The sequence below is a fragment of the Delphinus delphis genome, chromosome 10 (genome assembly GCF_949987515.2).
Source record: "Delphinus delphis chromosome 10, mDelDel1.2, whole genome shotgun sequence".
Taxonomy (NCBI): Eukaryota; Metazoa; Chordata; class Mammalia; order Artiodactyla; family Delphinidae; genus Delphinus; species Delphinus delphis.
The window spans coordinates 97,137,927-97,156,379 of NC_082692.2; the positions used below are offsets into that span (position 1 = coordinate 97,137,927).

General features: G+C 45.9%; 1 protein-coding gene across 1 annotated transcript in view; it reads left to right on the forward strand.

Annotated features, from left to right (window-relative positions):
* Positions 1–18,453, forward strand: part of IRAK2 (interleukin 1 receptor associated kinase 2) — a 58,456-nt gene that overhangs the window by 38,295 nt on the left and 1,708 nt on the right. Inside the window, exons 8-12 of the mRNA XM_060023046.1 lie at positions 471–580; positions 2,805–3,000; positions 6,363–6,425; positions 14,433–14,633; positions 17,635–17,926. Coding sequence (XP_059879029.1) covers positions 471–580; positions 2,805–3,000; positions 6,363–6,425; positions 14,433–14,633; positions 17,635–17,926 — 862 coding nt within the window. The remainder of the gene's footprint in view (positions 1–470; positions 581–2,804; positions 3,001–6,362; positions 6,426–14,432; positions 14,634–17,634; positions 17,927–18,453) is intronic.

Below are 18,453 nucleotides of genomic sequence, written 5' to 3' on the forward strand. Positions count from 1 at the left end.
CCCATGTGCTTGGTGTGCCAACACAAGCTCCCTAGCTCCTCTCCCAACCAGCCCCTCCTAGAGAAGAATTCCAGAGCTGCCACATGAGAGTCATGATAAAAATAACTTCTGCTTTTTGAGCACCCACTGTGTAACAGGCACTACGCTAGGGGCATACCATTCACTCCTTTGAATCCTTACAACAACCCTAAAGCATAGGGGTTAACATTTCTATTTTATATCTGATGAAGCAGAGGCTCAGAGACGTTGAGTGTCTTTTCCAAAGTCACACAGCTAGTGCATGTCTGAGCTGGGATTTATACCTAGATGTGTCTGATGTCAAAACCGGTACCCTGCCAGTAAACCATGCTGGCCGAGCCCTGTTGCAGAGGACATGAGGGCTGGAGGAGAGACAGGAGCCCAGGACCCTGCCACTGGGACTTTACAAAGGCATATGTGTGACTGTTTTCTCCTCCTTTTCTTTCTCTTAGGGTGGCTCAGACCCGCTCCCCTGGCCCCAGCGTGTCGTCATCTGCTCAGGGCTGCTTCATGCCGTGGAGCATCTGCATGGCCTGGAGATCATCCATGGCAACGTCAAGAGGTGAGAGAGGTGGGCTGGGCCCCGCCCAGGGCTGGGCTACAGGGATGAGGTGTCGCACACTCCTGGGTCCCATTCCTCTCCCTCTGTCTCTCTTCTCTTTCACTTTCTCTCCCTTCCTTGCCTCTCTTGGGGCTCTTCTTTCTTCGTTATGCCCTCGAACATCAGTGTTTCTGGGTTGTACTCTGTCCCTGATTGCCGTCAGCATGAACTGCCTGTCTCCACATTTGTCTTTCCCCAACAAAAGTATTTCCCGCAAAAGCTTGTTGGTGTTTCCCCAACAAGCCCTCCACTCCCCCGCTGTATTTCGCTTCCCCTCCAGCAGCTGGTCTGGATCAGGTCCTTAAGCTGTGGGCCATGTCTGCCAGGCTCCCTGGGCTTTGGAGCTCCTTGCTCAGGGTCTTTGCGAGACCCGTTCTTTTTTTTTTTTTAATTAATTAATTAATTTTCGGCTGCGTTGGGTCTTCGTTGCTGCACGCAGGCTTTCTCTAGTTGCGGCGAGCGGGGGCCACTCTTCGTTGTGGTGCGCAGGCTTCTCGTTGTGATGGCTTCTCTTGTTGCGGAGCACGGGCTCTAGGAGTGAGGGCTTCAGTAGTTGTGGCACAGGGGCTCAGTAGTTGTGGCATGCAGGCTCAGCAGTTGTGGCTCGTGGGCTCAGTAGTTGTCGCTCGCGGGCTCTAGAGCGCAGGCTCGGTAGTTGTGGCTCACGGGCTTAGTTGCTCCGCGGCATGTGAGATCTTCCCGGACCAGGGCTCGAACCCATGTCTCCTGCATTGGCAGGCGGATTCTTAACCACTGCGCCACCAGGGAAGTCCTGGAGACCCGTTCTTGCTTGTGCATCTGTTGTCACAGATACTGTGATGCAAGTTAGATGTGTACCCCAGCATATCAGTAACGTGCTCCCAAGACTGGAAGCATGGAGAGGGATTCCAGAAGATACCAGAAGATCTGGCAAAACTGAACTCGAAACCGTAGACTTCATACTTCCTCAGCGTTCTCTCCCCATTTGGCAAGTGGAAGCCCTTTCCTCTTTTCTCCCCCCTGATTTTTATTTGATTGCACAAACAATTGTAATAGCAAGAAAGGAAATGAAAGGGCAGGTGGTATTCCTGGCCCTGCTGCCCTCACTCACCAGCTGGCCGCCACTTTTCTGGGTTTTTTCCCACCCCTGCCCACGCAGACATCTCAGCCCTAAGATAGCACCGTTACCCGTTTACCAGTTCATATTCTCTTTTTCCCCATGAGTTAAACATGGTAAACATTTCCCCACATTGCCTGTCATCATTTTTCATGACTTCTTAGTCTTCCATTGAAGGTATTTGCCCATAATTTACATAAAAACTCCTAATAGTGGTTATTGGAATTGGTGTCTACTTTTTATGACAAAACCAAAGGCTTTATTGAAAGGGGGCGCTTGAGCGGAGAGCCGCAGGGTAAGGGAACCTAGGAGAACTGCTCTCTGTGTCTACTTTTTAAAAACCATTTGGGGTTAGTTTGAATATTTCTATACTTGAAGCTTAGTTTTTAAAAATTTTAAATTTTTCCTCTGGAGTACTTTCTGAGAGTGTTCATTCCCACGGTCCAAGAATTTTTTTTTTTTTTTTTTCTCTGTATGCGGGCCTCTCCTCACAGGCTCCGGACGCGCAGGCTCAGCGGCCATGGCTCACGGGCCCAGCTGCTCCGCGGCATGTGGGATCTTCCCGGACCGGGGCACGAACCCGCGTCCCCTGCATCGGCAGGCGGACTCTCAACCGCTGCGCCACCAGGGAAGCCCTCCAAGAATATTTTTATTGCTCTTCTTATTCCCCGTGATCTGGGCAGGTTCAGTCCCAAAGGATGCTGGCATTTAGACATGAGTCAGCTGGGCCAGAGCTGGGGGTTGGAGCAGCTTCTGAAGAGACGGAGGCGGCACAGCCTCTGGGCTTGGCAGGCTGAGGTTGATCTGGGCTAACATCCGTGGGGGTCAGGATGGCTGCACCTGTCTGGCCACCAAATGCCATTTCTGGGACAGCAGGACTAATCTTAGATCCATCCCCATTTGCTGGTGGAGGTGGGCTCCCAATCCCCACCCGCCGTCAGGACTGGCTTATAAACTTGTTGAGGGTCTTCAGTGACCCTAACTTGCTGGCACTGCTCACTCCTAAGCTGTTTTCCGAAAGGGTTTCCATGGCAACCTCTTCTTGTCTACCTCAAAACAAGAGGGTTCTCTCTGCCTTCTTTCCCACAGCTCCAATGTCTTGCTGGACCAAAACTTCACCCCCAAGCTGGCTCATTCGATGGCTCACTGGTGTCCTGTCAACAAAAAGTCAAAATACACCACGGTGAAGACCCGCCTTTTCCAGGCCTCCACTGCTTATCTTCCAGAAGATTTCATCAGGGTGGGGCAGCTGACAAAGCGAGTGGACATATTCGGCTGTGGAATAGTAAGAGCTTCCTTCTCTGCTCAGATCTGGGCCTGTACACATTTGTCCTTCCCATGGCTCCTTTGTAAGCACATAATAGAGGCTCTTAGAAATGTTCCACCAAGTACAGCAGGGGTTGGCAAACTATGGCACACAGGTCAGAACCAGTCCAATGGCCTATTTTCTATGGCCTATAATTAAGACTAGTTTTTACATTTATAAAAGATTGAATAATAACAGCAACAACAACAATCATAATAAAGGAAGATGTGACAGAGATTGTTTGTGGCTCACAAAACCTAAAATATTTACGATCTAGCCTGTTACAGAAAAAGTTTGCCAACCCTTGAAGTAAAGGCCCCCGCCCCATGAGTGTCCAGATTCCAATAGGCTAAAGGTACCTCCTGACTTCCCTGATTCGCATCCAGCCAGCCACCTAATTATCTATCCAGTTGTCTGTTTGTTCTTGTTTGTTCATCCATCTGTTTTGTCCATCCGTCCATCCGTCCATCAGTCCAGTTGTTATCCAACCATTCATCGGCAACAGCCACCCATCCATTCAGTATCTATCTACCCATCCAACCTCTGTCCTTGTCACCACTGCTGTCCTTCAGTACTGTGTGTCAGGCACTTGGAATGTAAACGTAACTAAAACACAATCCCTCCCCCAGGAGTTCATGGTCTGAGTGTAGCAGTCTCCAAAGAATACCAATTCCCTGACATCTCGATAGGTTTGATGTGTTTAAAGGGTTTTGATGTGTTTAAGTAGGTTTGAGAAATGCTGGGTTGAGCAAGGTTAAGCAGGAAAAAAAAAAAGTTACCACAAAATTAACAAGAGCCTGTCATATGGTAAATAGCCTTTAATCTGGTAATTGCGAATTCACCACCACCCAGCAATGGTATGGAGGTGGGCTTCCAATCTCCGCCCCCCGTCAGGACTGGCTTATAAACTTGGTGAGGGTCTTCAGTGACCCTAACTTGCTGGCACTGCTCACTCCTAAGCTGTTTTCTGAAAGGGTCTCCATGGCAACCTCTTCCCCAAATGTTTCCCAAATTCCCTTGACCGTGGAGCCTTGTTTTCTTAGTATCTCTAAGCATCAGACACCTGTGGATCCCGGTCTGGGAAATGCTGGCTGAGAAAAGTGACAGTCGCTGGCTGACCTCTGCCAGGAGCCAACAGCTGCACCTTGGACCTTGCCTTCTCTCTTCCTCTCCAGCCTTAAACTCTGTACTTCCTCTCTTTGACCACAGTCCGTCCATCTACCTCTCCCACTAATGCCCTTCCTCTGAGCCACTTTCTGCCCTCAGCCCAGCCTCCACATACCAGATTCTGCTTCCCTCTGTCTCCCAGCCCATCGGCCCTTCTGGTTTACTTGTCCCCCAATTCCCTCCCTCCTCCCCCTCCTCGCCCCCATCAGCCCCACTGCGAGGGGCTCAGTGAAGCTCAGCAGGGCCAGCCCAAGCTCCTGCTCCTTTAAGAACCAGTGGAACTGAAGCCCAAGGCTGCCAGGCACTTATAAGGTAGAGCTTAAGAGCATGGGATTGAGTCCCAGCTCAGTTACTTTCAGCTGTGTGACCTAGGGTGTCACCTATAACTCTGGGCCTCAGTTTTGTCCTCTGGAAAATGGGGGTATTCATACATATGGAGATTAATAAGATAACATATATAAACTGGTTAGCAGAGTATGTTGCATAGGTCAACATGATTATTATTATTGTGGTTACCGTTATTCTTCCTACCTTCACACCCTCACTCTTGATTTCTGTTTACTCTTGACTTTTTAACTCAGCTCCTGATGCAACAATTGACTTTCCTATTCACTCATTCATTCATTCAGTGAGTGCCTTCAGTCTTTTTCTCAGCCCTGCCACTGATGGATGGTACGATTTTGAACTTTGGTTCTTGTTGTGGGGAACACTGCATTTCTCTGTGTTTTTTTTTTCTTAATTTATTTTTTTATTGACGTATAGTTGATTTACAGCGTTATGGTCATTTCTGCCGTACAGCACAAGTGACTCAGTTATACACATATATACATTCTTTTTTATATTCTTTTCCATTGTGGTTTATCTCAGAATATTGAATATAGTTCTCCGTGCTATACCGTAGTAGGTCAGTGTTCTTTTTGATGAGCGCTAAGTAACCTCTGTAAAAGGCCTGGCACAGGGCCTGCCATGTGGAAGAGGCAGAGGAAATGTCTGTCTATTTATTTCCTCTTATTCTTCCCTCCTGCCTTGGCAGGACCCCAGCCGGAGTCCCTTTTCCATGGGCTCCTCCGCCAGCTGCAGGGGTGCCCTCTGCTGCCCCCTCCTGGCCAGTGCCAGTCTGTTAGTATCCCTGCAGGCCCTTTCTGGGTGGAGGAGTTCTTGGCAGTGACGTGACCTTATTCTGACTTTGAGAGAAGTTGTGGGAGGGAGATTTGACACTAAGATGGAGTACCCACTGCCTCATATTTACAACCACTAGATCACCACGTACCACATAAGGATACAGGCTCAGATGCGGCGTGTGGGATCTTAGTTCCCTGACCAGGGATTGAACCCGCACCCCCCTGCAGTGGAAGCGCTGAGTCTAAACCACTGGACTGCCAGGGAAGTCCCCAGATTTTAGTTTCTTGCCCAAAGATCACCAAAGCATATAAGGAACAGAGTCAGAATTTGAACCCAGGTCTGTCTGACTAGGGACCCCTTAGCCAGTGTGCTGTTATCTCTGCTGAATTTCTGTTCAAAGCAGGTTTCCCATTTATTAAGATACAAATCACAGTTTGTCAATTTTGTGGTGGCTTACACTGGCTCAGGGCTGTGCTCCTTTCTTAAATGGATGTATTAATGAACAAATAATGTAAATAAAGGCCTGTGGATGAAACGTGCTATAGATCCTGCCGAGATTTTCTGTCTAGAATAGGTGTCTGCACATGGATTCCTCCTTTTCTTGAGATTAACATAGCAGTGCCTGCTTACCGTTCCTGATGGGTTTTAAATGAAAATATCTTTAGTATATATAGTGTGTGTATGTATATGTATGTGTGTATACAGATAGCTGTATATATGTGTATATATAGAGAGAGAGGTGTGTGTGTGTGTGTGTGTATCTTGTCTATCTATCTGATGGTAATACACACACATTTGGTTTTCATCCTCCCTACCTTGCTATCAATTAACTTAAACCTCCTCCTAGTAGCTGGGTGGTGTGTTTAGCTGGAGGAGGTGTTTAGTGATAATCCCACGTTCCAGATTTTGGGCAAGTGTCTGTGCTGGCAGATGCCAGAGCCAGGCCTGGAGCTCAGAATTTGTTCCTGAGAAGGAACTTCTTTCTTGGCCAGAAGCTCCTGGGTGAACTTGTGCATGTGTGTGTGAACCGTGCTAACTCCGTGTTCTCACAGGTGTTAGCTGAGGTCCTCACTGGCATCCCCGCGATGGACGACAAGCGGAGCCCGGTTTACTTGGTAAGGGAACCAGTCACTTCTTTCTCACAGCTATGAGGGGTCAAGCGGTGGGGAGGGCAGGGACCTCCACTGCACCCATTTTACAGATGCTAACGAGGCCTCAGTCCAGGGTTTGATTTGTACTTGTGCAAAGTAGCTGTAACCTTCCCCCTGCACCATCCAGGGAACAATTACTTTTTCATGATAAGAAAGTTTAGAATGTTTAGCGGAAATCCATGTCTTCCCTCTGCATGTCAGGCAATCATATAGCGTTTGTCTTTATTTTTTAAATTTTTTGGCCACGTCATGCAGCATGTGGGATCTTAGTTCCCCAACCGGGGATTGAACCCATGCCCCCTACAGCAGAAGCCCAGAGTCTTAACCGCTGGACCTCCAGGGAAGTCCTAGGGTTTGTCTTTAAATTGGTGAAAGTTAATTGCAGCCCTTTTAGGTTTCGATAATAAAAACAATAATTTCCATTTTGTAGGTTCGTAAGAACCGTCATTCAAATATACGTGTGCGTGTGTATAGTGTCATTTCAAAAATATAACAACACACCCAACTCTGTGTTTGGCACTTTACATATATTACCTTTCTAGGTCATCTGAATCCCCATGAGATTGATAAAGTCATTATGTTCACCTACAGATGAGGTGAGCAGGCTCTGAGGTTTGTTTGAGATCTCAGCTTTACTAAGTATCAGAGTCGAGATTCTGAGTCACATCTGCTGGACTGCAGATCCTGAGTTCTTTTTTTTTTTTTTTTTTTTTTTTTTTTTGCGGTACGCAGGCCTCTCACTGCTGTGGCCTCTCCCGTTGCGGAGCACAGGCTCCGGATGCGCAGGCCCAGTGGCCACGGCTCACGGGCCCAGCCGCTCCGCGGCATGTGGGATCCTCCCGGACCGGGGCACGAACCCGCGTCCTCTGCATCGGCAGGCGGACTCTCAACCACTGCGCCGCCAGGGAAGCCCAGATGCTGAGTTCTTAACCCCAGCGCTCTCCTGACTGTTTAATTCTCATGACAGTCCAATCATACGGATTCATCATCGTTATTATTACCGTCCCCATTTTACATATGAGAAAACTAAGGCCAAGGTGAAGAGATGTATCTTATGACCCCCAGCGAGATGGCGGAGCTGGGATTTGAACCCATGTCTTCTGCAGAGCTCTGACCCCTGTGCAAGCCCTAATCCTCTTCACTAATTTGAGAGGGGAGCACTTTTCTGACTTGATGTGGAGACCGTTGGAGCAGCTGGCTTTTTTGTGACTAGGCTCCAAAAGCATCCCCTTCACCCTGGGGTGGGAAGCTGAAGACCTCCCCTATACGCGGACAGTCACGACCTGTCCCTTTGCTGAATTCCCAGAGCTCTGCCCCTTTTGGCCACTAGGCCCCCGGTACTGCAGAGAGGTCGGTTTGGTCAGCTCAGATGTGGTTCGGGGCAGTTTGGGACAATTTCTCATATTCCGACAGTTTTCCTCAGACGTATTACCCAGCACATTCACCCAGGGATTGAATGTCACAGGGGAAGGAGCCTTTGGAGACACTTAGGTGAAACTTCCCAGAAGGCTTTTTTGGTAAATGGTTTCTAAAAACATGGAGGAAATAATTTTTTTTTAATCTAGTTTTTTTCTCTTCTTCTGGACCCAAATAGGGTCTCCCGTCATCCCTTGTTGTGGTACTTATAATTCATTGTGCAAAAAATTAAAATTCAAGTCAGAGATGAAAGCTGTGGCCAAGTGGGTCCAGGGTGGGAGGAGCCGGCCTCTCCTCCACACTCGGGAGTGTTCATGGCTGCAGTGTTTCTGGAGGTCATTGGGTGGCTTCCATCAAAATTTAAAATGTGTGTACCCTCTGATGCAGCAATTTCACTTGTACGCTAGGGAAACGCATACAAGTTAGAAAGACAGAGGGACGAGGATGTTCGTTGTAGCACTAGTTATGGTAGTGAAGCATTGCTAACAAGTGAAATATCTATCAATTGGGAGGCGGTTAAAAAAATGACGATATGATCATACACACCATGGAACACCATGAAGTTATTTATAAAAAAAGCTTTATGAGTATGTTTGTAAATACTTATAATGAGGATAAAGTGTGTAATATGATAAATGTTGACATTTGTGTTTATCTGTGAAATCGTCACCAAATCAAGATAATGAGCATGCCCACTACCCCAGAAGTTACCTCTTCTCAGTTGTCACCCTCCTCTCACCCCTCCCCACCCTGCCGTCCCCCGCAGCCATTGGTCTGCTTTCTGTCACTGTACGACTGTACCAAAGTTTCTCTTTTCTGGAGTTTCCTGTAAAGGAAACCGTAGAGAGTGTGTGTGCCCTTTTGTTGTCTGGCCTTTCCCACTCAGCATAGTTTTTGTGAGATGCACCCATGCTCTGTTTGTGTGTTGGAGTTCATTTCTTTAGATGCCAAATGATGCTCTGGTGTGTGGATGTGCCCCCATTTGTCCATTCACCTGTTGACGACGTGTAGGGTGTTTCCAGCGTTTGACCAGTACATATAAAGCTGCTGGTACCTTTGTGTGGGGATCTCAGTGTGGACGTATGCACTTATTTCTGTCAAGGTGTAATTCACACTTTTGAGGTACACAAAAATGGTATGAGTTTTGACCAAATGTAGATGGTCGGGAGACCACCACCACAATCAAGATATGGAATATTTATTTCATTACAGAAAATTCCCTCACGTCCCTTTATAGTCAATCCCCTTTCCCCCCTTCCAGGCCCTGGCAACTCCTGATCTAGTTTCTGTCTGTGTCGTTCCATCTCTTCTGGAGCGTCATGTAAGTGGAATCATAGAGCGTGTGCCTGTGCGTTTCGGGCTCCTTCCACTTAACGTGCTGCCTTTGAGATTCATCCATGTTGTATGTATCAGTGGTTGATTCCTCGTACTGCTGGGGAATACTCCGTTGTATGGATGTCCGACCATTTGTTTATCCATTGACCAGTTGCTAGACATCTGGGTTGTTTCCCGGTTTTGGCAATTCTGAATAAAGCTGACATAGACATTCTTATTTTAGAAAAAGCAAAACAAGAGAGATGTATATGTTCTGACAGGGAGATATCTGCAAGTGAGAAAAAAGCCAGTTCAAAACAGTATATATAGTGTGATCCCGTCTTTGGTACTAAATAGATGAATGAATTTACAAATTGCATCTTATATTTTCTTATTTATCTGGGGCTAATATAGTACCTACCTGATAGGGTTTAGTGAAGATTAAATACTATGTGAAGTGCCTAAAACAGTGACTAGAACATAGTAAGCCCTCTGTGTGGTAGCTATTATTACTACTACGCTTATTTTAATAGCTCTTAGGAGATTGCTTGCCATTATTATTGTATATAACTAAAGTGATTATAACTGTGGACTTTTATAGCAGAAACTCTAGAAAAATATAATCCAGCCTATTAGCAGGGGTTGCCTTTGGAGAGTTGAAATAAGGGGAGGGGTTAACTTTTGCCCTAAAACTTCAACTGCTTCTATTTTAGTTTTTAACAACAACAAAAAAATGTTTTTAATAATACTGTTGATTTTGACTAATTTCTTTTTAATTAAAATGTTTAATTCAAGTAATCTGCATACTTGGCTTAGAAAACGTAGCAGCACCTAGCAACTACTCCAGGCCTCTTTCCCTGGCCTGCCCTCAGGGACGCCCACTTCCTTAAAAAGTCCTTTTTATGGGGCTTCACCGGTGGCGCAGTGGTTGAGAGTCTGCCTGCCGATGCAGGGGACGTGGGTTCATGCCCCGGTCCGGGAAGATCCCACATGCCGCGGAGCGGCTGGGCCCGTGAGCCATGGCTGCTGAGCCTGTGCGTCCGGAGCCTGTGCTCCACAACGGGAGAGGCCAAAACAGTGAGAGGCCCGCGTACCGAAAAAAAAAAAAAAAAAAAGTCCTTTTTATTATGGACAATTTCAAACATACACAAAAGTCAAGAAAAGAATATAAGGAATCTCCATTCATCCATCCCATCAGTTATCAACATCATGCTTTTCTTATTTCTTTTGCAACCCCCAAACCATTTTTGTCTGTGTATTTTCAAGCAAATCCCAGATATTGTTATTTAACCCATAGAATTTAGTTTTCTTAATTACTTATTATCATTTAATACCCATTTCATATTTACATGTCTCAAATTGTCTCAAAAATTACTTTTTAAAGTTGGTTCGTTTGAAACTAGATGCAAGCAAGGTGACATGTTTCTGAAGACTTTGGTTCTCTCACTGCGCCCCTCCCCCCTTCTTTCTGCCTGGCATTGCATTTTTGCATAAAGTGGGTCGCTTCTGTGGGGGACTCACGTGCTGGATTTTTCTGATTGCATCTTGTTGTATCCTTAACTTGTTTCTCTGTTCCCCCTGTTTCCTGTGCCCTAGTTGTCAGCCCTTGAGACTTGATTAGAATCATAGTCTAGGTGGTTCTGTGTACTTCCTTTTGCATCACAGCCTGAGGAGTGCAGCAGACTGCCCTCCTTTCAGTACTAAGATTCATCAGGGTTCAGGTGGAGTTGCTGAGTCCCTCCATTACTAAGTTCCCCATCACTCTGCCTCCGAGTGTTCTTGATGGAGGATGGCATCTTGTGATGGCGGTTACTGAGTGAGACCCAGGATTTCATGGGCGGTAGTCAAGTGGGGAGCATCTTCTTACACCGTTCTTTCAGGGCAATCACTATGCACAGTTTCTCATTTGTTTCAGGTGGTGGTAACCTCCATATCCGTAAATAATACGCTTCTATTCTTATTTACAGATTTGTCAACTTTAAATACCATTACACTTTTTTAAAAAATAAATTTTATTTATTTATTTTTGGCTGCGTTGGGTCTTCGTTGCTGCATGTGGGTTTTCTCTAGTTGCAGCGAGCAGCGGCTCCTCTTAGTTGCGGTGCCCGGGCTTCTCATTGCGGTGGCTTCTCTTGTTGCAGAGTGCGGGCTCTAGACGCGTGGGCTTCAGTAGTTGTGGCACGCGGGCTCAGTAGCTATGGCTCACGGGCTCTAGAGTGCAGGCTCAGTAGTTGTGGCGCACGGGCTTAGTTGCTCCGCGACATGTGGGATCTTCCCGGACCAGGGCTCGAACCCGTGTCCCCTGCATTGGCAGGCGGGTTCTTAACCACTGTGCCACCAGGGGTGTCCCACCATTACACTTTTTAAAAAGATAAACATTTAAAAAGACAGAGCTCACATGAAAGAATCGTGCAAAAGGGCATTTAAAAATGAACCCCTTGCCAGTTTTAGGTTTTCAGTCTACAGGTACTGAGTTATTGATGGTGTCAGGTGTCTAGGTATTTTTCGGATCCTTAGAAAGCCCATTTTCTCAATTGGGAAACTGAGGCAGAGTGGGGACTATTTTGTTTTGCTCTTGAAGCAAATATCACAACCCATGTCTGATAATCTCTGATAATATTTTACTCTGAATTATAACTATTTGTATACAAAGCTGTATGAAGCAATAAAAATTTAGTTTTACATTTAATGAATCCCTTCTATTAAAAATAATAAAATTACACAAAAAGGAAGAAACTTAACCAGAAAATAAATTAGCTTGTACAATATGTGAAAACATTTGTAAGGAACTTACTATCTGCCAGGTACTGTTCTTGGTGTTGGGGATACAAAGTTAAAGTTCTTACGCTCCTGCAGCTTTCATTCTAGGGGAGGAGAACAGAGGATATTTAAGTAAATGAAAATATGTGTCGTTCCAGGCCAGTGGTAAGTGCTATGAAGAAATGTGAAGTAATGTTAGGGGACAGAGTGAAAGAGTTGGAGGAGGGCTGTTTTAGGTCAGGGAAAGCTTCTTGGTGTAGGTAACATCAGAGCAGAGACCCAAATGAAGGGAGGGACCAGGACATGATAAAGCTCAAGGGAGGGGCATTGTAGACAGAGAGAAGAATAAGTGCAAAGGCCCTGAGGCAGGATGAGCTTAGGGGCTTCCAAGATAGAAGGAGGAGACAGAGTGGCTGAGTACAGTGAGCTAGAAGGACAGAGGGAGGAGAGGAGATGGGATAGGTCTGCAGGGGCCAGATTGTCACAAAATCTGGGGTTTCTGAAGGCCATAGTTAACAGATGGGGACGTATTATAGGAGGTCAGGAACTGTTGGTGTTAAAAACAAACACACAGGGCTTCCCTGGTGGCGCAGTGGTTAAGAATCCGCCTGCCAATGCAGGGGACACGGGTTCGAGCCCTGGTTCCGGAAGATCTCATATGCCGCGGAGCAAGTAAGCCCCGTGAGCCACAACTACTGAGCCCGCACTGTAGAGCCTGCGAGCCCAACTACTGAAACCCGTGCGCCTAGAGCCCGTGCTCTGCAACAAGAGAAGCCACCACAATGAGAAGCCCGCGCAACGCAAGGAATAGAAGCCCCCGCTCGCCACAACTAGAGAAAGCCCGCGCGCAGCAACGAAGACCCAGCGCAGCCAAAAATAAATAAATAAAATAAGTAAATTTATTAAAAAACACACACAAAATAAACCCTTTTATTTTTCCAAATATAACTGCAAAACAGGCTTGTAGAACATTTAGTAAATATAGGAAAATATAGAAAATAAAATAGAAATCATTCTTGGAGATGACTACTGTTAAAATTTTACACCCTGCCCCCTGGTATTTATTCTATATATGTATATATACACACAGTTTATATTATTTATATTTAAATATATATTTATATTTTATATTATTTATAACATGGATTTTCAATTTTTGCATTTTATATAGCATGAAATATTACACAATATTTTTATATAATGCATGTAGCATATAACATATAAAGTGCATTGAAATATTTCTGTATAAATATTTTATATAGTTATTTAAAGTATTAAATATTATATGTAAATATATATTATATATTGTATGTTATATATAGTTATATAAAATGTTTTATGTAGTTATATGTGTAACCATATAAAATACTGTATATCTATGAAATATCATTACAAATACATATATCTAAAACATATTGTTTAAAGTATACAATATTTTATATATAAATATGTATATATGTAGAATATACATGGAAAATTTATATATAAATATTATAGTGTTTACATAAATATACCACAAATATTAAAAAATACATATAAATGTTTCATTTTTTTAACATCTCATATGTTAATATATGATAGATTAATGCACTATATACTATATCAATCAATATTATACATAATTGTATTACATATTAATTTCCTATATTTAATATATTTAATCAGTACAAGTAATATATTTGTAACCTATTTATATAAGTAGGTTTATATTTATATAAGTTGCAAATAAGTAAATATATACATGTGCAATGTAATATATAATTTGTACTATACAAATATACTTATATAGTAATATATTTATTATTATTTATACAGCATATCTTCTGTTTTAGGAATAGTTCAGATTTCTGCTTTCTAAGTAGCATAAAATGTTGTAACATGTAAATACAAAATTTAAAATATAAAAATATACATAATATTATATATAGTACATCTCCTATTAAATATACATGGGTCAGAATCCTACATCCTAAAATGTTTATTTTGTATCATGAGAGATTTTTCCTGTAAATGTTATTAATAAGATGAATTATTGGTGTAAGTAAAGTGCTCAGCACGTAGTAAGTACTATATAAATGGTAGCTATTATTACTATTAATTATTATCACTAATAGACTATTGAATGTTGATTGTGTCAAGTATCCCACTTTATCACACTTTATGCTTTAGATGCCCTATGTCATTTAATTTTTGTGTTAGTCCTATTATCCCCATTTTCCTGATGAAGCAACCCAAGACCCCCCTGCCTGACGGGGCTTATGAGTGTGGTATGGAATGCCCTGTACATGTGGGGAATTTAGCAGTTCTCCAGTTCTGCCGTTTTACTTGGTCCTGGGATCCTTGCAATTAGTTTTAAAAACACTCTTGGTTTTCTGAGTGTTTGCCACTCTGGTGCAATCCTGGAGGCGGGTGGGGCACGTGTGGTTAGACTCCACACCCCTGCAGCTCACACGGGGGGTGTTTCCACTCTTCTTCCCACAGAAGGATTTACTCCTCAGTGAAATTCCCAGCAGCACCACACGGCTCTGCTCCAGTAAGACAGATGTGGAGAAAGTGATGGCCAAGGAGATCTGCCAGAATTACCTGGAGAAGAGAGCAGGGAGGCTGCCAGAGGCCTGCGCCGAGGCCTTGGCCATGGCCGCCTGCCTCTGCCTGCGGAGGCGCAACGCCAGCCTGGCGGAGGTGAGCCTCACGTTCAGCCTTCCCCCAGCGATGAGCCCTGTCCTGCGTAAGCAGGGCCTCGGTTCCCCGGCTGCATGAGTCTGCTTTACCAGGGGCTCTGTCACGATCCCTTTACCGACGCCTTTACCGAGAAGTGATTTCATACACCAGGGCCATATTTGTTTGCAAACAGCAGTATCTGCTGGAGCTCCCAGCAGCCAAGCTGGAGTCTGGTCCTGAGGGTGCCCAGGACCACACCCTCGGATATAACAGAAGTCCGCCTGCTTTCTCTGAACGGGCTTTATCTCTCCTCCTCTCTGTAGGCCCCTTCTCATTCCCTCCATCCTCTTGGTCAGGGGATACAGCCGTATTATTCATTTACATGTCATGGTTCTGTCTTCACTGAGCGGCCCAATTCCAACCTCTTAGTGAGAGAAACTGATTGGCTTAGCTAGGGTCAGGTGTCTACCTGTTGGCCTATCAGGTAAGGTGGGGGTCCGATATATAAACCCGGTGGCCAGGGGGTCAAGCCTGGAAGGTGGAAGGGCCAGGTTCCAGAGAAAGGGATCATTCTTTAACCCATGGACTAGGCAGACATCAACTACCACAGAGGATAAAACATTTTCCTATGGACAGGATATGCAGAGGGGGTTTCCATGGTAACAGGTGTAAATTTGGGCACCAACTTTACTAGGCCTTTCTAAGTACAAAATAACTGCCTGAGAGGGCTCATAGAGATCATCCCACGGAGTGATTCAAGGGGTGTCTGACAGAGAGGGGCTCCTTGGGAAGAGGCAGGAAGAGGGCTGTGGATGGCTGCAGGCCCCACCCATGACTCCAACCAGGCATCCACTGTCACTTCTCATAATTGTATTGGGTTCTCAGTATTTTATCTGAGGAAAGGGTTTGGTAGCTGAAAAAAAAAATCTTCAAACACCGCTGTTAGGGCTTCCCTGGTGGCGCAGTAGTTGAGAGTCCGCCTGCCGATGCAGGGGACACGGGTTCGTGCCCCAGTTCAGGAAGATCCCACGTGCCGCGGAGTGGCTGGACCCGTGAGCCATGGCCGCTGAGCCTGCACATCCGGAGCCTGTGCTCCGCAACGGGAGAGGCCACAGCAGTGAGAGGCCTGCATACTGCAAAACAACAACAACAACAAAAAAAAAAACCACGACTGCTATAGCCCAACGCTCCCCTTTTACAGATGGAGATGTTGAGGCCAAGAGAGGGGGAGATGAGGCCAGAGGGAGTTTCTGTCAGAGCCCTCTGGACTCCTGGCTCAGCCCCAGCTCTACCCTCTTGCACCAGGACATGGCAGGAGCTAGAGACCAAGTCACCGCTCTCAGTCTAGGCTGTGCTCCAGCTGCCCGTGTGCCACAGTGTTCAGTCACTCATTCAGCAGTGGTGTGCTGGGCCCCGGGGATATATCGGGGAACAAGGCAGGCCCAGTTCCACTTTCCTGGAGTTCACAGACATTGTGCAGTAACCATCTGGTGAGCGCTGGTGTAGCATATTACGGGGTCCCCACCCAGGACTTTCCCAAGGAAGTGATGTGTAAGCAGATGAAGAGCAACCGAAGCAGAAGGAACAATTCATGCAAATAGCCTGAGTTGAGAGAGCGCTTAGAAGGTCAAGGGCCTGGAATAAGGTCAGAGTGGCTAGAACACAGAGTACCTGGGGCAGAGTGGCTTGTGATGAGGCTGCTGGGGAAGGAGGAGCCCGACAACAGAGGGCTTTGCAGCCACAGTCAGGATTTTGAGGAAGTCACTGGGGTATTAAGCAGGGGCAGGACATCATCAGACTTATGTTTTAAAAAGATCTCTCTCCCTCAACCACTTATTCTTTCATTCCTTCATTCATTTTACTCTTTTGTTCAGTGTATCACTTAAAGTACATTCAAAGAAGCTGCTATAATGAGGAGACTCCAAGTGAGATAAAAGTTTGTTCTGTTTAGCTCAACAGTTTGAATGTAGGCAGTCCAGAGCTGATGTCGCAGTGCCGCAGTATTGGGGATGTGGGCTCCTGTATTGTTGCTCTGCTACCCTTATCATGTGACTTCCACTTCGGAATCCAAAAAGGCTGCTCTAGCTCAGGCCATCACATCTGCATTCCAGCCACTAAAAGGGGGTTAAAAAGGAGAACATATACCCTTCCTCGTAAGGGTGTGACCTGGAAATGCACATATCACTTCTTCTCCCATAGGCCAGAACCTAGGCCAGAACCTAGTTATGTAGTTTTGTAGTTTTTAGCTTGGCAAGTATTTATTGGGCATATATTGTGGAGATTTATCTCAAAAGGTGACATTTGAACTGGGCCTTGAAGCATGAGGAAGCATTTGCTATGTAGAATAAAGGGGATAGGGCACTTTCATATACAAAGAGGAATGAAAATGGTCATTGTCCGCAGTATTTCACAGCCAAGCTAGGAAGTTGAGAGGTCAGTAGGGTCATGGCCTTGAAGAGAAGCAGACTTGGGTTTAGTGGTCAGCTCTGCCACTCACTGACTGGGTGACCTTAGGCAGGGAACTTAACCTCTCTGATCTTTTAATTTTTTATTTCTAAAAAGTCATTTACATTATGTGTCAAATGTGCTTTGTAAACTGCAAGGCACTGAGCAAATGAAATTTGTTATTTTTACTAAGGGTAGGTTTGTGTGCCGTTTATGTGTGTGTGTGTGTGTGTGTAAAGAAGAAATATTCCTTCCCTGCCTGCCTCTAATTTTACTAACCTCCCTAACCAGAAAAGCCCTCAAGGGCAATATCTATATTACTTAGGGCATTTCTAGCTGAAAGTGATAGAAACTCAACTCGAATTTTTAGATTCGACCCACAGACACACACGTAACCACGTAACAGAGAAGGAAGCAGGGAGCCTATGAATGAGAGGATGAATGATTTATTGCTCATTTAACCAAACTGCAGGCAGCATAGGTATTGCTGGGGCAGCCAGACCCAGGGTCTCAACCAGCAAAAGTACAAATATCTGTATCTCTGTGCCTGTGGCGCGTTCTCTCTCTCTTCCCCAAGGTGTGTGGCTCTGTGGCTGCTGTGGAAGAGCAGCTGAGAGGTCAGGAGACGTCACTCCCTTGGAGTGGTCTTTCCGAGTGCACAGGCTCTTCCTCCAATACCCCAGAAGAAACGGACGACGTGGACAATTCCAGCTTCGAAGCCTCCTGCTGCATGAGGGAGGCACCCTGGGCCGGGGCTGCCTACTCGCCTCCCCGCCCAGCGGATGGAGAAAGCGAGCTGCCGGCTGGTGGGGCAGTGGAAGCTGACTCCTCCTCTGAGGCCTGCGCCAGTGCAGAACCTCCCCAGGATGGTAAGCGTGGGATCTGAGTCCTTATACACTCTCATTTATGTCCCCAACTCAGTCTATCATTTATTCCTTCTCTCCCGCATTCACGCGTTCATTTGCTTATCCAGCTGTTCACCTGCCAGCTGGCCGCGCCAAGAGAGTCATCCTCCTTCTCCCCCGGCCCCCGATGTCAAGTCCCTCACTCAGTCCTGTCCACTGACCGCTCCATCTGCTTCCCTGCATTGCCTGTCCCCGTCCCCCTACCCCTCATCTAAGCTACTCTCCTCTTGCTGCATGAGCGCACAGCCTCCCTGTGGCCTCCCTGATCTGCTCTGGCCCCTCACCAGTTCTTCATCCAGGGGCCAGCCAGAGTGGTTTTTAAAAACAACTCATGTCACTCCTCGTTTAAAGCCCTTCTGTGGTTCCCCATTGCACTTAGAGACCAAGTAAAAACTCTCCCTTGGGACCAGCAAAGCCCCTTGTGGTCTGTCCCCGGCCGCCTCTCTATCCTCACTTCACACCTTGCCAGCTGCTTCCAAAGATAGCTTCTA